Source organism: Trachinotus anak, unplaced genomic scaffold, assembly GCF_046630095.1.
Source record: "Trachinotus anak isolate AG129_WGS33_773 ecotype Australia unplaced genomic scaffold, CSIRO_AGI_Tana_v1 ptg000021l, whole genome shotgun sequence".
In the NCBI taxonomy this organism is placed as follows: Eukaryota; Metazoa; Chordata; class Actinopteri; order Carangiformes; family Carangidae; genus Trachinotus; species Trachinotus anak.
Genome location: NW_027273872.1, coordinates 9,481,435 through 9,505,984, shown reverse-complemented (window position 1 = coordinate 9,505,984; position 24,550 = coordinate 9,481,435). Strand labels below are relative to the sequence as shown.

The following is a 24,550-nucleotide window of genomic DNA, read 5'->3' as shown; positions in this document are numbered from 1 at the left end:
GCTCCTGAAACATTCCTCAGACTGAGCCGGGAATATAACCGTCTTAATTACAGCTGTGATTCATAACTAAGAGGGGCTTTTGTGTGTGTGCGGGGGGGTTTTTTGTGTATATGTGTGGCTGTTTTGGCTAGTACAAACCCTCAACTCGCGCCAAGTGCCCCTTGTGCCCAACTAGAGGAACTAAAGAATAAAAATTTAGAAAATAATGAAAATAATAATGTATTTTATGATAGTGGAAATCAATCTAATTGAAGTTGCTGTAACACTGCAGAGCAGGAATGTGGTTGTTTGAGGGCGGCTATTATCTTTCACGGCTCCAGTAGCACACTGATACTATATTATTATAACTACTGGCACTGCACTTCACAAATCCAGGCCTTCTCCATCCTTCCTCATCCCTCGCTCATGTCGGCTTTTCTATCAAAATCCTAAGTACAGCTTGCACAACGTTTTGTTTTGTGTTTCCTCTAAACTGGGCTGTATCATTGTCATCTACCTCCTCCTGTATTGGCGGATTAGCCACGAGATGCTTCCACACAGGATTTGAGATGTGATACTCTCCTCACTCAGATTATCACAGATCTGAACATGTTTTTTTGTCTCTATAGGCCTGTGTTCTGATAGCTGGTTCTGTTTGGATCCAGTAAAGTAGGTGGACTTAATAAGATAAAGAATCTTATCTTCTTTCTTTTGACATTGTTATTCACCTAACTACATGCTCTACATTTCGGTTCCTTGAATGTTTATTAAATCTTGGGAGTTTTATTTCTTTAAGAAATATCCTTTTGAGAAATATGCTTATTTACTTTCTTGCTGGGAGTTAAATGAGAAGATCACTATCATTCTCACGTCTGTATGCTAAATAAGGAGTCCCTAAGCAACATGCAAAGACTCTAGAAAGTTAAACTGCAGATTTAAATATCAAGTTAATAAAGGTCCCATATTGTACAAAATCAGATTTCCGTGTCTTGTTTCATTATAAAGCAAGTCTAGGTTCTATATTAATACAGTTAAAGTTTCAAAGTGCTCAGGCCACAGAAAAATGCACACAGCCCGTATTCAGAAACTGAGCCTTAAAATGAGATGTCAAGACTTCCGTAACTTTGTGATGTCACAACAAAGCAGTCACTGCTCTCAGCCATGCTTCAAGCCCAGCCCATACAGACTCACCAGCCAGCCTTCCGTGATTTGGTTACTCTGACGGTTTACATGAAATCTGCTATATTTTTATTGGATCACTCAGAAAACAGTCAGCCAATCAGAAGAGAGGCTCTGAGGCCCTGATCACTCAGAGTTGAGCTCAGTAAGTGTGTGGACTTGCTGGGCAGCTTGGTGGGTCAATCTTCCCACCATATTGTGTGTTTCCTGCTCTTTAATAAGACTAATCTCTCGAGAGTTATGAGCATGTTCTCATCAGATACTCTCAGGGATCTTTCAGACATACTCTCTTGTACTCCACAGTTCTCTTCGTTAACGCTTCGAGAGTGCAGACACATACTTGCTGCTTGAGAAACAGTGACTTTGACAAGCATGCACCATAAACAATATTGGGCAGATGGTAGCCATTACAGTTCAGTGATGCCTCCACACGATAAAAAGATCACACACAAGGCTGGATCAAAATCTGTGAAGGGGATTATGATTAAAATGAGGCTGTAATTATTTTAATGTGACCCTAAGCGAAGTGAAAATGCTAAAAACAAAAGTAGAGACTCCAACAACCCCATAATAAATAAAATTTCTGCTTTATAATTAATGACATAAGTTTAATTTGGAAATCCAGAAGTCATAGGAGGCATTTCTGAGCCAGCACAAAATAAGTTCTGTCCATATTTAACAAATTGTCACCTTTATTAATCATGTGCATGTATGAAAATAATGAGCAATTGAGGTATGAGCTGTTGGGAAAAAAAAAAGATGAAGAAATATACATGTCTGAGAGGCTGTTTCTATTTAAATGCCCAACCCCACTGCCTCCGACCTCCACCCCACCCTCTCTTTCCCCTTTCCCTTGCTCTCCCTTCTGCCGGAGGCCTTGTTAAATTGGCACAGATTCTACCCGGCTCCAAACCAAAATCGCTGCCTAAGTGTTTCCACTCCGCTACCCATGGTCTTACAGTAGCATAGCGCACGGAGGGGGTAAGCACAGAAAAAGCAAGCTTCTCTCCATAGGTCTGCTGTCACTTGGGACATAAAGAAGCTGCTAACAGATTGAGCGCATTTTCACTTTTTATTACGATTCTGTGCTTATTTACATCTCAAGAGTGAACTTTTAGTCCATTTCTAAAGGTAATACATAAAGACTGAGGCTTAATCAAAACTGAGTGATCATACAATGTGAGTCGGCCAGAGGGATACGCTACAAAATTCTTGTACTCCTCCTGACAAACAGAACAGTCTTTGTTTGTGGGGCATTAGCCGAGCGGATGCGAGTGAGGCATTCTGCTGCAGAAGTCAGAATGCCTCCTTCTTCCTGCTCGGTCTCAGAGGTGTTGAAAACTTCCCAAAGCACATTCCACTCTGAGACAGACACAAGGAATAACAGTTGAGCAGGGAAAGAGGAATTCAAAGAGCCATCTTAAATTCTAGTAATCTTAGTTTAGCAACCTTAAAAGCATCATGGCCGACTTCTGGCCCGGCAACTTTTGTTGCAAAATGACCTTGTGGTTAAAGGTCATTACTCAAACTTTATCGACACTATATTCACACAACCACAAAGTTCCCATCACCGCAGACCAGAGTATACTGGGAAACCCACACAACCTCCACCCCAGACGAAATAGGCCGCTCATATAAAATAGGAGTTGGCTTTGCACAGAGCATGAAAGTGGAGTCTTTTGGCAGGTCACTGCCATCTCTGACTTGTAAACAATATGCAGGGTATTTTTAGGGGACACTTGGCCTCAATTTGATACACTGAAGTCCTTTGGTCTATTTTAGGTCCTGTGCTGCATGAATAAGGAGCATTCAGACTGCTGTATTCATAATAAGGCACACAAGCTAATGGAGGACACAGTAAGTGGGTGAGTGTGATTGTGTGCATGTCTACATCCGTGTATGTGTGAGGAAAAGAAAAAGCCGGTCTTGCGGAAGAATTTCCAGTGTTGAACTGAAAGCGGAAGACTGAATCCACACAAAACAAAGATGCTGCTAAAGGCATCAGAGAGGAGAAAAGCCAAAGGCTCATTGTGGGTCTGCAGGAGCATCTCAATGCACAAACTCAATAGGATCCAAAGAAAACTGTTTTTAAATCTAGAGCAGCATATTCATCCCCCCAAAAAAAGGGCAAAACATATGTCCTTCACTCCTTTAAAATGGGGTCATCACATCTGATGTGCGAGTTTGGTTCTGTTCCTCTGCTCAAAAGGAGACTTGTTTTTTTTTTTAAACCAATTGCTGGGCAATTGGAATCAGAGCTGACAAAAGTGTCATCATCATCAAAGAGGCAGCAATGAGAAAAAAAAGAAAGGAAAGAAAGAACAGAAAAGAAAAGGAAACAGAAAGAAAGAAAAATAAGATAACTGCTGTTTATCAGATTGTTCCAAGATGCAATTCCCTTCAAATCATATCAAAAACAAAAAGAACAGACAGTTCATCAGCTACAAACATAAGGGAAGAAAAAGAAAATAGGCAATCACGGAACTCCCTGAGATTCTCTGAAGTAAGTTGCAGATAAAAATTTCCCCATTAGCATTTACATCTGAGGCATATACAGCCATATATTCCCCTGCTGACTACACTGTCAACTTTATATGCACTCCAGATAAAATCTGACGATTTAAAACTGAGGTTCAGACCAGACACAGCAGACAACACACACACACACACACACACACACACACACACACACACACACACACACACACACACACACACACACACACACGATAAACCAGAAAATAAGATTGAATGTAAATTGCTGCTGAAAGGAAATCAAATATAAAAACATCTTCTTGTCTGTGGGCTCAAAGTTTTGGAAAATGCTGTGAGGGTGCTTTATACTACACTCTGATACCGATCCAGAATCTAATCTAGCACGGGCACCTACGTCGAAGCTTTGAAGTTAGAAGAAATTGTGGGTGGGTGTGTCTTTGCAATTATGGAATGGGCAGCTTGCATCACAGTTGGTTTTGCTGAATTAGATGCACGACTCCCACAAAAGACTCAAAGAGAGTTCTGGTGTCCTAAAGTTACACCCCCCCCCCCCCCCCCCCCCCCCCCCCTCCCTCGCTGCCACTGTCAACACTAATCAGATCTACACTTCCACCAGTCTGACACCTACACTTTCACTTAATCCCAAACACTTTACTTTCAAACTATGTAGTTGAGTTGAGTTGTACACAGTACACAGTCAGCCTAATGCGAGACAGGTGCTCTGATGATGGTGACTCTGAACTGCTACAGGAAATTACACCCAATCCATAAATACGCAGTTGACACACATTATAAAACACAGCACAGGTCTAAACGCTCTGCTAGTTGGACATGGCTCATTACACTCAAATGGACCAACATGGTTTGAACCAACTGCTACCAACGATTATTGATTGATATGGCAATTATTTCCTTGATTAATCGTTTTCTCCAACCAACAGTCCAAAAGATATTCAGCTCACAGTGACAGAAATAAAGAGAAAATCAGCAAATCTTCACACTGGAGGAGCTGGAACCAAAGAACATTTGACATTTTGAGTAAGCTACAAATGATATATTATAACTGTAAATTGCAGAAAAAATAGTTTTGCACTGGAACCGTACTGCGATTATGGGTATGTACGTTATGTGCACTGTTTTCCTTTTAAATTGGCACTTGTTGAAAGCCAGCTAGTCTAACACATGCCTACACATCTTGCCATCTGACTTCTGCAAAACATCGCTGCAATCTAGTGAACACATGCCAGAAGGTGAACATACTGCCCACTAAGAAGTTAAATGCTAGACAAAATTATTGTTGGGGCTAAATATCAGAGCATAACTGAATGCCTCATTTGTGTATATCACACAAGCCTTACATCATCTTATAATGTTCCTCCTGCATGACCACAATACACTTCCTGACAGAGACAAATGAAAACAAGACCAAACAGGTTCCTGATTTCCAACATATTGTGCTGTCTATGAGCAACACTAGCAAAAAGATGAAGCATGAAAACATGAAGATAAAGGCTGCTTCCATCTCTACGCCACATTCTCAGTGCCTGCTTTTATTTGTTAAATGATAATATAAATAAAAATGACAAATTACAGTTATACACCAATACGGGAAGTGCAAAGACATTTATGCAGCGAACAAAGGAAGAATCCATATAGCTCATTCAGCTTTGAACCTGACTTCGTGCATCTCCTGAGTGAGGAGCAGCACAGGAACGACTGCTTAGACTGCTGGGATGTTACGTAATGGTTTGAGAGGCAAGCTGAGGGCACAAGAAGCTCCCACATTCAGCGGTTTTGGAAAGGTAGAGGGGGTACGCAGCAGTGGGAGCTTGCGGAGGAGACTTCCTCCCACACAGTCAGGTTCTTGATGAATGTTATGCCAGCTCATCACCACAGAGTAGGCTGCTGGGCTGACAAGGAGATAATAGCAGCTGGTATGGTACAGTGTCATAGGACATCAAGGAAGTGCTGCAACTCTTTAAAGAGTTCTGCAGCGGTGACCCTAATCTCTTTGGACACATCGTGATGTTGGCAAGCATTTTGCATCTGTACTGTCTGAACAGCAGTGACAGAAAAGGAACCACAATGCAGGTTTTGCTTGTAACCGCATATTCGGCTGAAATGTATCGTAATCAGACTGAAAAAATAGCTGCTAGAAGCATGGAGCCCTGCTGACAAGTTCAAGTATAGTCTCATATATCAAACTGTCTTTTTACATCAGCTCAGTTCAGCTGTGATTAAGGTATCACAATTGTTTTGACAATGATGTATGGATTTTGAAAATGCTACATACAACACTTAAAGTCATTTTGAAAATTACTTTACTTTAAAATTTCAGCTTGAAATTTCTTCACCTAGAGGATGGAGACCTTAACTGACCCACAGCGTTCTTCTTTAAGGGGAAAGCTGCAACATTTACCTGTGAAGAGTTTGGTGATGGCCTTGTTCTGACGCCGTGCAGAGCAGATGAGCAGCAGCCAGGGAGGCAGGAACTCATGATGACTGGCCAGGAGCTCAGCGATGGTCCTGGGGGAGCCGGGGGATGACCTCTGCTCCCCCTCACCCAACTGACAGCCTTCGTCGACAGAGTCCACGAGCAGGAAGAGAGACTGCTGAGGAGGCTTCACACTCAGGAGAGGCAGGAGGACGCATCTGAGGAAAGAAAGACAGGGAGAAATGTTTTCATCACACTGATTGCACATGACAAACAGGATGATTATCAGAATTTGGTTTATGTGATACAAACACATAAACACATTTGAGGCAGAATATTTTTGTTCGTTGAGATCATTTACAGAGGTGGCAAAAAACTGGAGTAAATAACAAATTTTAAATGTAACTAGCAAATAACTTTTCTTTCACATATCATTTCCCCTATGTCAGAAGATGGAGGAAAATGTCATAATTTTCAGCAGCCTGAGGTAACGTAAATTACTTGTTTTGCTTGACAAACAGTCCAAAATCCAACAGTTGTCCATTTACAAAGATGTAAAACTAAAACAGCAGAATCACCAAAGCAGATCAGAGAGGTATTTCCTTGATTAACAATTACAATGATTAACTAAATTGTTGCCCATTGATTTTGTGTACATCAACTTCAATTCATTAACAATTTCAGCAGTAGTTTTGGCATAATTAAAAATCAGCAAGCTAGCTATCAGCCCGCTACTAATTTATGCTAGTTAGTTAACTATCGTAACAGAGTAATAGCCTAACACTGCTACTGAACTCAGAAACAGATTTTTTTTCTACCACCTACATAGCTCTGATATTTTAATATTAATGAAGTAACATCTCCAGCGTGTTTGGTGTAAAATAACAACAATGGCTCCATTGTTATCCTCCTCTGCGTGGCACAAGCTTTACTCCAGGATATATCTGTTCCTACCAGTTTGTCTGGTAGAATGCAACAGTGCCACAACAATGACACATAGTTATGGCGAACAAGAGAGTGATTTTCTTGAGGCGTATCAATCTCTCAGTTCATCAGTCTCAATTGGGAGAGAGTGTGGGCGTTTAAATATGTCTCCATCCAACCCAAACTGCAACCATTAACAGGCCCACTGCAGATGATTTGAGCTCACACAAACATCCAGAGCAGATACAGTCATTTATAATTCAGTGGGCCTTTTTTGTTCAACGAAAAACTTTGCCAGACAGCTAAATGCTCAGCCTTGAGATGATTTCAAAGATATGAAGAAAAGATGTATTTAGAAGCATGACAACTAAAAATGCAAGATTTTATCCAAGTCAAACCTAAACAAATCTCCTTCCAAAGTTAACACTGATGTTTGAATATGAACATCCATTGAATTCAGCCCTGTGGCACGGGTTTAAACGCTACATTAACATCCTATCAATGGAAAACTGCAAACCAGACATAGAATCTACTTGCTCCAGTGCTAATGTGTAACTTCACACATAAACACTCACTGAAGCGAGAGGGCTAACAAATGCATATTTTGTTCTGTGAAATTATGTTTGCGCTGGCAAGACTTCTGTTCCACTGTGACTGCCACCAACGGTTTGAAGCCAACCATAAGACGTCCGTTTGAGAGAATGTCATTTCCCAAGACTCATAAAATTACTTCCAGCTCAACTGGTTGCGATAAAGGATCTGAGGATTTCATATTAGTGACATTTTAATCTGGGTCTAGGTTAATTAAACATTTAAAGAGGGTTGAACAAATCAATTAATCGACATGAAAACTTGACTTGAGTAGGGAGAGGCGGCCTCGGGGCATCTGAGGCTTTTCACGGGTAGCTGCCGCACAGATAAAATCGGTCACCTTCTGGATGATGGGACAGTCACTTTAACTACCAGTCTTCCTTAATGGAACTGACATTGCTTGTAAGCTTTGTCATAAAACACTAAAATACTGTTTTAATGAGACTTCCTCAGGATGCTCAACAGCCTGTCACTAACCCTGCGGCTCCAAAGCCATTCCCTTTTTAAGCATCTACCACTTTAGCTTTACATCTTACCCAAGTTCATTAACCTTAAGCACATGGGAGCAGAAATGGCCGGGGTGACGGTCTGCGTGCTTTCAGTCCAAAGCACACACAAGAGAGGCCATTATTTCAGTGACTTCCTTTTGGTTACTGAAGACAAGTTAAAGTGTTTGCTTCAATTTCCAGTATATTGGAATATGTTTTAACTTAGTGCAACAATTACCAATATATTAAAGTAAAATTTTGTAAAGGTCTTGCAGGGGAACTAGATTAGAAAGGTCTGTGCTGCACAATGCATTGTTCCAGCATCATCATTATGATGTCATGACATGCAATGTCAAGTAAGTCAAATTAACTAAAATATCTAAACTACATTTTTACTTACAGGTGTTTTGAAATCCAAATTACACCTTATACATTATAATATATGATATGAGACCAAAAGACAACAGTATTTGTGATATATTTTTCTAAAATGGTAACCATTCTGAGATAAAATCAGAACTGCAACCAATTTTTGAGTTTGGTAATCAAGCTGTCAAATAACTTTTAAATATTAGCTGTCTGATATCAGTGTTGAAAATGTTAGTAAATTGTTATGTTCCATCACAAGTTTACAGCGCCTGAGGCAACTTCTTTAAATTACTTTCTGTGTCTGACAAACAGCCCCAAACCCTAAAAATATTCACTACCTAATTAGGAATAGCAGTAATTTCTCACATTTTAGAAGCTGAAATTAAAATGTTGTTTGTTGTTGCCATTCAAATCTTACATTAATCAACTGGTCACTTCAGCACAAAATGAAATCTATCAAAATGTACATTAGCTTCCCCTCAGCAAGACTGGGCAGTTAAATCTGTCTTTGCAAAGTCTCTACAAACTTAAGCTTGTATTCATGACTTTTTCCCAAGCAGTTTGAACTCTCAGCAGGAAAGAAAAGCAGTGCTCAGGCTCTCCAACCTTCACGCTCTGCCGTGATGCTGCTCAGCCTTTCAGAAACGCAGTCAATCACTCCTTCTGATGGCTGCAGCCCACAGAGAGACCTGCAGTGCCATCTGGGAGCCTTGCCAAAAGGAATGTCCATCCACAGGGGTGACTGTGTGTGAGTGTGTGTGAATGGTTGTGTCTGAGGCCACGCTGCCTACTGAGACAATCAAATCCACAGTGACAGCAAGTGGGCAAAACAAAGAGCCTTTCTTCTATCACAATTCAGCTACTTTCAGGCTGTCAAAGAGTCAAAAGATGAGGACTGCAGACAAAGAGAACTCCATGGGATATGGGAGATGGAGAGAAAATAAGCTCAGGAAAAGCTGATTTAGTTTGCCATACAAACCTGTAGCATACCTGAGCCAGAAAATTAAAAAAAAGTATTTCAGCCACACACATGGACATTTGTACCAACTATTTTGGCTCTCGCTCAAGTCCTCAACATATGCCCAAGTTGATGCCAATTGCTATTTAAGACAAAAAAACAAAAGGGGGGGGAAGAGGGGGGATGTGAAATGCATCTAATGCACCCACCATCTGTCGTGTTGTGCTCACGATTGTGGAGGCCATTGCTCCCTCCACAATGTGCAAAGTGAAGCTTTCAGTGTGACACTTAGTGAAGATGTCTGGGCCGACGGGGCAGCACTGGGCACTGAGCCAGAGCCTTACAAATTTACACAACTCATTTTATAGAGCAGGCGCGGAGCCTGAAATCCATGCCACATACCAAAACACCACCACACACTCAACACACATAAACACCGACCAGGATACGAGCACAAGCTCAAGAAGGCGGAAATACACAATGCATGTCGGGCCCCGACACTGCTCCGTTAATGGAAGGATGGACAGCAGGTGAGTGCAGCTCTCGGCTTCAGACAGATCACCACACAGAGTGATACTGACAAAGCCTTCCACCATTATCAGTTAAAAACCAGAGGCCTTTTCATTAGAAGAACCCCCCCCCACCCACCCCCCTCCAACTCTTCATTTACCATCCAGTCAATTTCGAGGAAGCCTGCTCAGCGTCTTTGAGAAGTCAGGAGAGCTTAGCGCCACAGAACTGAGCGACAACAGCTGACTCATGCACCGGCTCATCCAAAGTGAAAGAGACAAGTATCTTGCAGATTCTTCCCTCGCACTTTTCTTATAGGATTCTTACATTATGCATAACGCTGCTGCAATCATCTCATTCAGAGTAATCACACTGATGAGGACAATAGGAGTGACTGGTGCGGAGAGCAAATGTTATCAACAGCCAGGCTCAGTCAGTTAAACTGTGTTCTTCCCGTTACACCCTCCATATGTTGCTGTGTGCTCCACAGTCTGTTATCATCTCTCTCCAGTTTTATCTGATTGGACATAAACTCAAAATCCAAGTCTTCATTACAGTTTTTCCAACGTGGATATGCATTGAATAAAGCTTCTTTATTGTATTTTATGTATTTGTATTTTTTGATGCAGAGCGGTTACACAGGAGCAGAACTGCAATTACGTAAGCTGCGGACAGACATATTTACATTAATTTGTGCTGAGAGCCTTTCATTAGACAGATAACCCTCTGAGGATGTCGACATTGCAGCAGTAAATTACTTACTTTTCAAAACTACAGAGATGGTCATTATAATCATTTGTTCAAAACGACTGAGTGGAGAATTGGGCAGCGCTTTAAATAAATCCTTATTATGCTTGAACAACCGCATCGTGTCGAGGCACAAATGAGCTTAAAACCATGACAGCATTATTCTGATTAAACGCACAGTTTGTCATCGTCTCCCCTGACATGAAGCTACTCTGCCCACACCTCCTATCTCAGTCAGTTCTCTGCCACATGAGCAGGATTCGGTTTTGAGATTCAGCTAGAGTTTGGAATTTGTTAATGTCCAATGTGATGAATCTTTGAGTCTTAATCTCTGCTGGCATGACTCTAAGGATGGTGATATCAAGTCTTTTGGTCCGTCGAGCAGTCAGTCCACCACTTTGGTCTAAACTTAATAACGTCTGGGTGGAGTGCTATGAATTCTATCCAGAACTTTAGTTTATGAACAAGTGCATTCCCATTGGCCTAAACTGCACTTTGTGTTTAGTGCTAATTAGTAAATGTTGGCACGCTAACATGCAAAACTAAGACAATGAACATGGTGAACATCGTACTTCTTAACACTAGCATGTCAGCATTGTCATTGTCAGCGTCCATTCTGACATGATCATCTTGCTCAAAGGACAGCTGTGTCTAAACACAGCCTCACACAGCCGCTAGTATGACTGTAGACTATTAAGTTGTTTTATCAAATGCCCTACACTTTACACTTTCCTGTTGTTTTATTTGGAGTGTTGGTATCCATAAGAAGATATATTTGTCGTTGTCGTTTAAATCTCCTCTCTCAGGCTTCTCTCTGGAGGTCCAGCAACAGGTTTGTGAGCCAATCAGAAGAGAGGCTCCGTGGCTCTGCTCTGATTGGCTGACTGTTTTTATAATAAAAAAAGACATGGAAGTCTCACCTTATACAATATCGGAGTAAGTGTGAGGTAAAAAAACATTCAGGTTGCCCATTAGCTAAACAGCAAACATGTAATCTAATTAGAAAAGACTGAATTTTAGATCTTACCAAATTATTTTAAACTAATTATCTCACTTTTTGTATCCTTTGTATCTCGGTTTTAAATCTCAATATCTTTTAAATTCTAACTGAAATGTGTGTGTCATGAAAACTACAAAAAGTTGGAATAAAATGCAGATTCTTGTTTCTTTATACTTTGAAAATATTTCTTCATGATAAAAAATAAAGACTTTGCTCATTTTAGATGTTTTATCTATTAAGTTCTTGTGTTGCTGCTTGTGTAAAGGAAACATTAAAGACATTCCTTATTTTGTTAAATGAGCAAAAAGTAATTTTGTAGAAAAACCCATTTATATTTCTCAAAGTAAGACATTGAAAAATGTTTCACTGTAGTCTTTTGCCAAAACTGAGACTGTTTTATAGGCACCAGTATCAAAAACAAATTCAAAAGATATCCAACCCCGCTGTCTGAAAGCTGAAACTCCCAAGCTGAAGACCACACCTCAGTCAGTAATGTCAAAGCAGGTGTTTTCTGTAAGCGGTCAAAAGCTGATTACCTCATATAATGACACAACACATCAGCAAAAAAACAAAAGAAAAAAAAAAACACACTGAATGGTCCTGTAAGCATTTAAAAAGTGCTTGTTGCTGTCGTTCTTTAAACATGCTGGACAATGCGAGAACTTGATCTTGGCTTAATGGATCTGCACAATCAATTCTGTGCTGGATTCCAAGCAGACAAATGCCTCCAGCTGTCTGAGGAACCATGTCCCAGAGACTGCCTGGTCAGGGTGATGTGAGAAGCATGTGGGAGCCAAATCTGGGCAACTTACACACACAAAAACAAGTATTTCAAACAAGCCCAAAATGGTTTCCTGTAATTGGCCCTTATTAATGTCCTTTAAATGATACAGTTGAGTTAATGTCTGGTGATCTTTGAGATGAAGTCTTATGTTTTTGATTCTCAACACTGTCATGGGATTGGACACAAACAGTGATCACATTGTTTTTATGAGGGTGGGGGCTGCATCTAGAAATACTGTCCATCTGAAATCTAACCCCTTCCCCACCCTTCAACTACGTCACACCAAACTGTTGCTGTTAAATGGTGCATTTCTGTCCTGACTTGCCCTTTTAAGTCAACTTATTGACCTTGTTAATAGGTTGTTAAAATTCCAATTATTTCAGACGAACCGAACTCAAACACTGAAATCTGGCCTCTTCAATCATCTCGATCATACTTGTTTACTTCTATAATGCAGCCTATTAATGATTTGCAAACATGTAAACAGACACACTCTTTTCTGGCCAGCACACATACCACAGATAACTATTCCAAATCCCCAAAGCTCTTCCCAACCCAGACGAGGTGTGCATTCCTGGCCGGCTATCCAATACTGTCAAAGGAATCTGAAATTTCATCCTTCTCAACCCCCTCCCTCTTCTCCCTCCCGACAATTCTGCCAGAGTTTGCCTCCAAAAACACTCTCTGCTCTCCTCCGGCTGTATACACAGACACACAGCTGTCTGTCCATACGGCCTCAACACACAAATACACACTTTTTGCCAGGTTTTCAACCCAGACAGGTAAACCTGCAAGCTGTCCTGAGCCAGCCAAGACGGGATTTTGTACACAGCTTTACCTCAATTTTTGTACAAAGGGCAGCAGTGTGAGCTCTGGCACAGGAAAGATGAACAGTCTGGTGCTGGTGCGGAGTCAACAGGTCATCATCAGAAAACTACCTTTTTATTGATTAAAGGCACTGAAATATATATATATATATATATATATATATATATATATATATATATATATATATATATATATATAATATATGTGTTCCTGCATAAACACAAACATTTCTGTCAAATTTAATACAGCATTGGTTATTATTATTTGTCTTTCCCTCTTTTCCTCACTGGTTTGAAGTGAACAGACCCAGTTGGAAAATGGTGATGCTGCATATTTACATGTACCAATCAGAGTTCAGTTCAATATTTTGCTTTTGTTTGCCGACACTGTCTACCAGATATGATCAAACCACACCGACACTGTCTTTATGAAGCAGATTTGCTGCGTTTTTGACTTTGAAACTTTGTTAATTATTAATATATGAAGATTTTAAGGTCCCATATTTTACATTATTCCTCCTTAGTTTTATTAGCGTTGAGCCTCTCTTCTGATTGGCCAATTGTTTTCTGAGTGATCGACTAAAGAGATTTTAGGCAAACGCTTAGGGAAACCAATCCACGGTTGGATGGTGGATCCAGGTAGGCTGGGCAGAGTGGTGATGGTTTGTTGTGAAATCACAAAGTTACAGATATCATCCAAGTCACAGATGACTAATTTTAAGGCTCCGTCTCTCAATACAGGCTGAATACGCTTTGATACTTTCACAGTATTAATACAGAACCTATGCCTGCTTTACAACCAAAAAAAGGAATGGAAATATTACTTTATACAATATAGGACCTTTAATATAAAAGAGAAATACTTCAGATCTGAAACCAGGTTTTCAGGGGATAATCATTCAGATAATTACTAAAGCAAAGATGCCAAACAAACATCAAAAATCTATAGATTAGGTTTAGGATTCACATATCACACACATGTAACCAGTGACAACACTTAACTTTTGACTCTGGGAACATATAATGTGCATTTTAGACTAAATGATTGTTTGTAAAGTACAGCCCTCCTTCACCCTCATGAATGAATCTACACCTCTGATATGAGCTTGAGCACTGCAATTTATGAGTTTATTTATTGAGTGGGATAACAATAATATGAATGAGTTATGTATGCCCACAGAAGCACGTAGGTACATTCACATCCACACAAATAAACCCTCAAATAAACACACAGACACAGACACAGACACAGACACACACACACACACAGACACACACGCACACACACACACACACACACACACACACACAGAGCCCGTGGTGTGGAGACAGAGGCTGGCCTCAGATTGCTGAGTCATCGTTGCAGTCGCACCAGTGCTGCTGTTTCTCCTCATCTGCTCGACTTGAGTTGATGCGTCACACTGAGCCTCTTTTTTTTTGTTGTTTGTAAAATGTGGCCCTGATCTGCAGCAAGTTTTCCACAACCATGCACCACATGAAAGGCAAGGGGGGTGGGGAGTGGGAGGGGGTTTCATTTTGTGTCCATTAACCCCAATAAGAAGGGCCGCCCGATGTGCAACAGTCAAAAAGTCAACACAAAGCAAAAAAAGGAAAAAAAAAGAAACCACAAAGCTCCGTCACCAACTTATAAAATATGTCCTTACTTCAGACTGAAATATGCCCCAACTTGAACTGTGCTCAAATTCAGACAAGGAGAGGCAACGGTGAAATGACTGTTTTCCACTAGTGTCGCATTATGAGAGGGTTTCTCTCGTTTAGGTAACCATTAGATCACAGGATGTAGCATCATCTTTGCAAACATCTTCATATTTATTTATATCTCTGGCTGTGCATCATTTCCTATATTACTAGAGCCAATAACTTGAATTCACTTGTCAAAAGCTGTAAGCCAGTAATGCTATAGTAAACAATATTCATGTTCACTGGAGGCTACAAGAATAGATGTAATCATACTTTTGCTTTGATTATATATCTGAATTATCAACAGTTGTTTGGAACAAAGCGACAGGCAAACGTTTAGAGCAAAATGTTTAATGTAGCTGCCAGAAAATCAGCATTTTTAACCATCCTGTAGAAAAAAACCTCCAAGTTGCAGCATCAGTTTCTTCCGCAGACATGCTGAGGGAATGAAACGCTGCCAAGAAACTTCACATCTTGTTCACAAATTTAAACCACGGTCATTCATCATTTTTGAAGTCTGTGCCCTTTGCAAAGAAATAGAAACTGATCCAGCTGCAATATAAACTTAACTCCTGCTCACAGTGCTGAAAAGCCCGACAGCAGATCCACATAAAGTCACACCTAGACTAAAAGACAGCTTTGTCACATCAGCAAAAAAAAAAACCCTGTTGCCTTTAGTTTGACTCACATGACTGGGTTAATTCCACCTATTCGAAGCCAGCTCTTTTGTCCCGAAGGGAGAAAGTAAAGCATGGTAGGATGACAGGAGGCTGACTCCAAGTCAAAACATGGTCGTGGCCTTTGATAAGACTAATGAGACAGAGGAATGTGCTTTGGTTTTGTCTAGAAATAAAGTCCTTGGTGATACACGACAATCCAAGTACCAACACATTCAGATAGCAGTGATGGTTACATGACCCATCTAAACAGTCAAGTCAGTGCATCACGTTTATTGTCTGAACCAGACATCAGCTCATACTGTTAGACTGGGAGCAGAAGACAGTTAAACTGAAAGGTGTAACTGCCTCATATCTGGAGAACTGTGGCTCATGACCTGTGCTGGCAGGCATCTGTCCTACTCATGCATCACATTACGTTTAGTAATACATCAAATAAAAATGCAGTCTAGCAAGGCTCAGTGATATGGCTGATATCAATATCTTGCTATAAGTAATTTTACTTTTTCGTAACCACAAAGAAATCTAAAATGTGTGGCACTGTTGTGTATTTTAAAGGTCCCATATTTTACATCTTTCCTGTGTTTTATTTGAAGTGCTGATATCCACAACAAGATATGTGTGTGGTTGTAATAACCAAAAACGATCTCAATATAGTTTTACATCTCCTCTCTCAGGTTTATCTGTTGATTTCTAGAAACAGGTCAGTCAGAAGAGAGGCTCTGAGGTTCTCTTATGATTGGCTGACTGTTTTCTGAGTGATCAAATAAAAATAAAGAAGATTTCAGGTTAAAACTCAGAGAAACCAATTCCTGCAAGGCTGGATGGTCAGCGGGCAGGGCTTGGGACATGGCTAAATGCAGTGACTGCTTGCTTTTCTGACATCACAAAGTTACAGAAGTCCTGACAGCTCATTTTATAGCTCAGTTTCTGAATACAGGCTGTGTTCATTTCTCTGTGGACTGAGCTCTTTTATATTTTTACAGTAATTATATAGAACCTGGACCTGCTTTATATCAAAACAGACATGGGAATCTCACCTTGTAAAATTTGACCTTTAAAAAAAGAGAAATTTGTAGAATAAAATAACATGATCATTTCATTACAATGTGGTTCTACTGAAATATAAATCCAAATGTAAAGTTGTGCTTCTACTGCCTGTACAACCGCAACCACCACAGTGGTGGAAAGTGACTTGAAGTACATTTATTAAATGCATTTAAAATGTGGGGGGTTTTATAAGGCTAATTTTGATATTTTTAATACTAAAATAACTTAAAATGTGGCTGTTAGACAATAAAGATTTAATAGTCTCTAGAAGAATTACACACCTGTAAAGAAGTGCAGAGACAATTATATACTTATTATATTAGGTCAATAAAAAACAGAATTCAGCAGTTAACTGAAAAATAAGTAGTGAAACTGTGTGATTTTTAAATACCCTGAAAATTTATACAGAGTTTGGTTGGTGGCTGGTCAAGAATCTCTGAGGTGGGTTCAACTTCTGCCAGGAGAATTTGCAGTCATAACTTTGGTATTTTTAAAGTCTTGTTTGTATAGTACTTGAGTATTTCCACTCAATGTTCCTTAAAACCGAAATTAACGCCAGCTACTAATTTACAATATCGATTACATCATTTTTTAATGAGTACTTCTGATACTTCATCATGTTTATTTTTGGACAGTACTGCTTCAATTTTACTTATTTAAAATCTTGAATGTAAGAACTTTACTTGTACTTCCTTTTACATTGTGGTATTTCTGCTTCAGTAAAGGTTCTAAATGCCTCCGCTTTCATATGGTTTGACTTGTTTTAATTTCAAAACAGCTATAACAGAGCTAAGGTAACAAAAAATCTAACATTAAAATGTTGGAACAAGCATGCAAATACATAACAGTACAGTGTGAGGGGATTTGTGGATATAAGACCCAAACACCAACTTTAAAACGTCCAAAGTCTGGTTGGCTCTGGCTGCGGATGCACAGATGGGAAAAGCTACGATCAAGTTGCACAGAGTAGACGTAAACCCATGTCTGAACCAGTTACAATGTATTAACACACGACTGGTGATTACTATCAACAAACAGAGCTGTTTGTCTTTGACTAGGCTAAAGAATTTGGCAGGGCCTCACGCATTCACTCACTAGCTTACGTTTAAAATCACAGCTAGAAGTGGGGTTGGGGTGAGGGGGTGGTTGAAACTCATATAACTTTTATTGAGTGAAGTACAGGCCTCAATCTGTTCAATCAAAATGAGGTATGCACCCCCTGTGAGTCTTTATCCCTGATGTAAATTAGTGGTTATAATGTTGGAATAATAATAAAGTTTTACATGGTTCCATTTCTTACACAGTTTTTTTTTTTTCATGCCAGATGCAGCCGACAATCTTGGCTTTCCTGAAACCAGATAGCATCTAGACCAGCAGGGGAGCCGTTAAGATTATTTGTGTACAACAGTACCCGGGACATTTTTACACCTGAGATGGTGATAAGGCATTCACAGAAGTGCTTATTTGCCTCACAAACAAAACAGGCAGTACTGATAAAGGCTGGTGTCGTTGTTGTGTGCAAATGTAGGGCCCGAGGTCTTGAGTGTGACAGAATATTTGCTTCATGAGGCCGTGTTGGACTAATGTGACTGTCTGCAAATGGCCCTCGACATCCAGCGTGACACAGAGCAGAGCTGAAGTGAGAAGTCCGTCCCTGCTGGGCTCACTCTCTGTTTATGTCCCTATGATAACCTGCCTTTTATCTGAGAGGGTCAAACTAAAGTCAGAGTCATCGGCAGAGGGTGCATGATTACGAGCAGATGACAAGTGGAGCGCTTACTTCCTTGGGAAAGAGCGTGTTTCAAAAAAGTGTAGGTTGAGCTGTTGACTCTGGTGAGCATTTAAAAAATGATTTACCTTGCTGAACGTTTGACCTACTTTTTTCCCCCTGTATGTGATGTTGAGATGGTGCATTAAGCGTCACCAGATGGCCAGACAAGAAGCGTGAGTGTGTGTGTGTGTTCAGTGCTGCATTCCAGCCTGTGTAGCAGGGACTGCCTGACCTGGGCTGTGAAGACAAGTCGTGCAAGTAACCCACATACACACAAGCTCACGCGCAGCTCCGTCTAAAGCCTGTGTCTACAATAACAGTCCATGTTGATCATGTTACATGCCCAGGCAAGGCGCTGGAAGTCCAAAAGTCTACTGTACTTCAGTTTCACCTCATCTTTCTGCAGCGCCGTGGCTCAGGTCAGCCGACAAGTCAGTCAGCCAGTGAGTCAGTCGCAGTTCAAAGCTCCTTCCTCATGAGTCTCGGGCCACCTGAGCTCGGCTGCAACTTAAAAATATCTGACCTTTCTTGAATCAGAAGCCAAGCAGGGACAGTCCCACCCAGCATGCCTCACCAGGGGGGAAAACCAACAAAACCATGACATCAAATAAGTGGAGAGGGCTGCTGAGGCGGAGCTATGCAGTGAGTGTGAGCAGCAGTTTAAAAAAAAAAAAAAAAAAAAAGAGGGGGGAGGGGTGCATCAGGGTCAGGAGGTGGAGAGGGAAGGGAGGGGGAGGGGTTGGCTTTGCATTTTACATTTCTAGCCAAACCAAATTCCTAGATTTCCAACAGTACCTGGAAACACTTGAGTGGAGTGAGAAAATGCATGTTTCTACAAAAGATGTCACAAATAATTATTTATAACAAGAATCTCCTAGAGAGCAAAGAATAGGCAGCTTTTTATTCCCAACAAACAACACACTGGGTGATTTCATGTAGTGCTGCAACACTCATTTGTTTCCATGAGCCAATAATCTGTTGTTTTTTTTTCTCTATCAATCACTATAAAATGAAAAAATAACATCTTCAGATAACCTATTTTATCCAACTATTGGTCCATTATTCAAAGACATTTAATTGATAATGATGTACGGCTGAGAAAAGCAGCTCATCCTCACATTAAGGGAGCTGGAACCTGCATTTTGTTTCCTAAGAATTGACCGTTGTCAATTTATTTTTCTGTTGATCAACTAATTGTCAGCAATAACTTCGAGGATTAGATCTCTCTCTGTATAAAGGTGTGCTGATCAGTGAAATCATCTGGCTGTAAGAGGAAGGTAAGGAGGAAGAGGAGTGTATTTGTATGTGTGTGTATGTGCATGTGTTCTTACCTCTTGAAAGCCTCTGTGGGGTTCCTCTCACACTCTCCAGGCTGCAAAGTGCTCTGCACAGCTGGGTCACGCACCTTCTCCTCGTATCCCGGCACCAGCCCGCTGCGGCAGATCTGACCCACCAGACCGCGGATGAACCCGCCGACGCACAGCGTGTCCGAGTCGTCCGCCCGGCAGAAGTGGAAAGCCAGGCTTTGCTGGGCAAGACCCCGGTGGGTTCCCTGTGCAGACGTGGGCCACAACAGCTCCGTGCACAGTGCAGTCTTCCCACTTCCTGGCCCTCCCACCAGCAGCACCCCCCAGGAGCTACCTGACTTTGTTGATCCTGCCGTCAGGCTACCGGGATTGGACGCACCCCCGCTGGGTGCCAGCGGTGGCTGCTTACAGGGAGTGCTGGTCACTCCACTGAGGTTGTTGGTTTTCTCCTGGAGGCAATGCTGGATCTTATGGAAGACCCACTCCCGGCAGTAAAAGCGCTTCCCCTGCAGCAAACTGGTTTGGGCCATTTTGATCTTGTGCTGCTGTTCCACCTATTCCTCCTCTTCATAGGGGTCCCTTCATTCTGCCCCTCACATTTTCAACTCCAACAACGGCCAGCTGTAAATTCGGAAATCCATTTTGTCGGCCCAAAATGTACCTCTCAGAAAGCAGTTGCACTTAACTGTCCTTGGTATTGACGTTAAGAATGAGCCAGAATGAATGGAACTTGAGTGAAAGTAGAGAAAGAAGCAGAGCTGCTGCAGATGGCAGGAAAAGCAGCCGCTCTATGGTGTGTTACAGAATATCTAGGTCAAAATTAAAAAAGTAAAAAAAAAAAAAAATGACTCAAACCATAGATTTTCCACCAACTTTTTCCAGAGCTTTCCCACTGGTTGAACTGAGTGCTCCTTGTTATTATGAGCGTGTTGCTTTAGCATGGCGCAGGGCATGGCAGGGCACCCTGCTCCTGAGTGCATCCACTGGCAAACTTAAGCCACCACCGCTTGATACAATTAGCCATGGGAGTTGCTGATATATTTCCGCTGATGCATTTCAGATGCTACTGGGGGTGACCATAGCACGTTTCCATTACATTAGCATGAAAACGACTGCCAGTGCAGTCAGTTTCTCCAATAACACGCTAAGCCAGGCTCTTTCCCTTGAAAACAGAGACAGAAGCAAAGGCCAAATTAGGACACAAACTCAAATACTTTATGCTAATGCACAATTAACTATCTAAATTACCTAAAGAGATGTTAGTTAATACAGGATTTACAGTCTTGGAACCAGAGATGAAGTAGAAAATACAAAACAACCTTCAATATTATGTGAAATCAGTTCATTGATTGATACCCTCCAGAGGTTAAAAACATATCCCTATACAAGCTGCAAAAGTTTGACACTACTTATTGTGATGCACATTACTCTTATAGATATTTCCCAACCTACAGAAGAAGGGTTAACTCTATTCCTGCAGCTACAAGAGGTGGGCGAGTTGATTTTCAGTGCTTTCATCCTCCACAACCCACATCATGGCCGGCCTGCCTGCCCTGCAACTAAATTCTTGGCAGGGGTTCGTCCAGTTTCTCTAGTCCATCCACTGATCCCCCCCTTCCTTCCTATGTGGCTTTAAATCCCTAACAGTCCACATCCGTCCTGTACTGTTGGGGAGAGGGGGGGGGGGGTCCAAAATGAGAGGACCCTCTTTTCCTGCATTTACAGGGGTGGAAGTGCTGGAGTACCCCAACCCCAAAACACCCTTATTTTTAAGATGGCAGAAATCTTAAAGAGTTTAATCAAGAGTGCATGTAACAGTCAGTGATTAGGAAGTGCAATGAGGATGGATCTTTAAAAGGGGAAAGGGCATTAACTGCAAGCTTCTCCTGATTTGATTTCTGTAGCTTTTTGGCCAACTGCTTCTCTATACTGGAGCTAATGCAAATATTCCACAGCCTCTCCAGCCAAGAAAACATACACACACACTCATCCAGACACACACACACACACACACACACACAGTCTTGCTGGATACTTTGTAACGGTGCCAAATAACATGGATTTTGCACGGGCTGCCATACATCTCCACCTTCCTGTGTTTCCGAGGCGCTACCTGCCTCCAGCACAAAGCTCTCCAAATCAAATGTTACACATATAAAAAGGCTCAGTTGTGTTTTGAGGCAGGAGGCGACACATAATCTCCCAGAGCCGAACGACACGGATTCACTCCAGTTGACTGAAGAGGCAGCGCAAGTCTTTTGTATGAGCAGGCAAACCTCACCCATTTCAGATGGGATACAATTTACACCTACGGGGGGAGGATTTTTTTTAAAAACCCCGGCCAGACTAGCTAACAGTTGGGAGCTTTCATGAGAAAAACCCTCCAAAAATCAACCTTAAACGTCGCCCGGTTGTTGCGCTCAAACAAAACTGTTCCTTTAACTTCATTTAAGCCAATTGTGGAGCCTTTCACTGTTTTCGCTACAGTTTCAAATGTCTCTCACAACCCCAAACGGTTTTCCTCTCACCTCTTGCCGATTCCTCTCGCTGTTGTGTTTTTTTTTTTTTTTTTTTTTTTTTTTTTTTGGAGGGGGGGTTCTTGCTGTGTCCGTAGTCAACACCCTTTCAGTCCACGCTAAAAGCCCAGGAGATGAACCGTGCGGCCGTTTCCTCCGGTGCAATTCAAAGCCCAGATTTGTGCATTTGAGCGACGGTCGTGTCTTTCTCTCAGTCGGTCTTTTCTGTCGGCGTCGGCTCCTCCTGCTGCCCGACACAGCTCCACAGTGAGCCGACTGACTCTCCGCCTCCAAACACTCTGCATTTCTCCCGACTGCATGCAGAGCACACACACGCCAATGAGCGGCGCAAGGTCTTATGGGACTTGGAGTTATACGTTTCTTGTCGCCATCGGTTAATTGTAATGAGGTGGTCAAACGTCAGGTTGACATCAAGTGACGGCCTACAAATGTCAAATTTACCTCCCATATCATACCACCAACCTTTTTTTTTTTTCCAACTTAAAGAAAAATAAGAAATAAACTCAGTAAAACTCCAATCTGTATTGGCATAAGATAGCTTGCCTTTATATATAGCTAAATTATATTTTTAAAAAATTAAATAATTAATTATAATTATTTTATTTGTAATTGCTTATAATTATAATTAATCATATTAATATGATAATATCAATCAAACAATTCAAGCAGTAAAAACTGCTGAAACACCATAAAAGAGGCAAGTTAGGCATTAAAACTACATGCAAAATGAACAGGTGTAACATAGACTGCCCAATTTCATCGTATGCAAGAAAAATGCAAAAACACAAGTTCAACTAAACTCAAAATCTTTTAGTCTTAAAAAAAATATTTTTCCACAAAATTAGGTGAAAAATAATTTTATTTGTTTTCAAAGAGAAAACATGGATATAAATGTATAAAAAAAACTGCACTGACTGTTTTATGTTTGTAACATATGCATTCAGAACTCCCTGGAAAGCAGTATTGATGCTGAGTGGTTTATCCTGGTGAAATAAAGTTAATTGCATTGATTGAACTATGACATTAGTCTAATCACACTCTAAACATTTCCTGTTTTTGTCCCTCCACAGTCTGACTGACTATTTAAAATCCTGCCATGAAAATAAACAATTGGAAATTAGAAAACAAATCAACTGCCACCTACTTGCAAGTATAGTCTGGAAATTTGAACACTGGCCTGGAACCCTGAAAAGACAGACATGAAACAAAACTTGATTTGTTGTAGCTGGTTACTCACAGCTGAAATTTGTGGTTTGTCTTGACATGACAGCTCAGAAGTTAAGAGATGTCAAGGTAATGGTTGACAGTGACAGAGAAGGAAGTGAAGAACCTTTACTTTAATGCAGTGCACACTTTAGTTTGGGTGTTATGTTGTGCCACTTCACACACAGACACGCACGCGCGCACACACACAATATAGGAGCAGATACAGAGGATGACATTATGTTGTGAAAACTTGTACTCAGTGCTTCTCCATTTGTGAGAATGTATGAACCTCATTGGGTGAAAGTTGGTGACAGTGCTTTGATGGAGCAGTGGAGCATGTCATGGAGTTGGCATGAGATGCAACAATTCCATCTTTAAAATCCTGTCAACTCCATGGTTTCATTCCCTCCTGGGCTTCTCATTTTAATAGCACTGACAGCTTTAATGTGCAGCAGATTGACTGTAAAACACCAGACAGCTGAGCAAGAACATGCTCTTAATCAATGAGATCTTGTACACATCACAATTGCAGCTTGTGTAAAGTTATCACTTCAGCTATGCCACAGATCTGACTACATTTTTTATAAAACGGGAGAAGCATCTGCTGCATATTGGAGCAGCCTTTACAATAACCACATCCCTTAATACTTTTACAATTAAATTAGCTCTATACTCAGTTCTGTGTGTATATTCCTGCATTAAATGGAAAATAATTCAACTTAGTTTAATGTAATGCATAATGTATTAATCTGAAAAAAAAAAATACTAGGTTGTTGTTTCCATGGTCAAACTGTTAACTGTGATGTGTTTTTAAACCTCAGAGCTGACACACCAGATGTTGTCATTGTTAGCGAGCAGCAGGCAGATGTGTGTTTTGGAATTCGATTTTACTTTTGACTATAATTTAAGGAGGCGTTCCATTGTCTTGCAGCCTGAATATAAAGGCTGATAATCTGTAAATAAAACATGCTTGGTGTCTTGAAAGGCTCTGCCATGTCATGTCCTATATTAATTT

General features: G+C 40.9%; 1 protein-coding gene across 2 annotated transcripts in view; it reads right to left on the bottom strand.

The window, feature by feature from the left end:
* Positions 1 to 22,631, bottom strand: part of ankrd50 (ankyrin repeat domain 50) — a 36,579-nt gene extending 13,948 nt beyond the window's left edge. For both annotated transcript variants that reach the window (XM_071457162.1, XM_071457163.1), the window contains exons 1-3: positions 22,321 to 22,631; positions 19,817 to 20,954; positions 6,074 to 6,306 (exon numbers count right to left, since the gene is read on the bottom strand). In XM_071457162.1, coding sequence (XP_071313263.1) covers positions 6,074 to 6,306; positions 19,817 to 20,322 — 739 coding nt within the window. In that variant the 5' untranslated portion in view covers positions 20,323 to 20,954; positions 22,321 to 22,631. The remainder of the gene's footprint in view (positions 1 to 6,073; positions 6,307 to 19,816; positions 20,955 to 22,320) is intronic.
* Between the last annotated feature and the right edge of the window lie 1,919 nt (positions 22,632 to 24,550).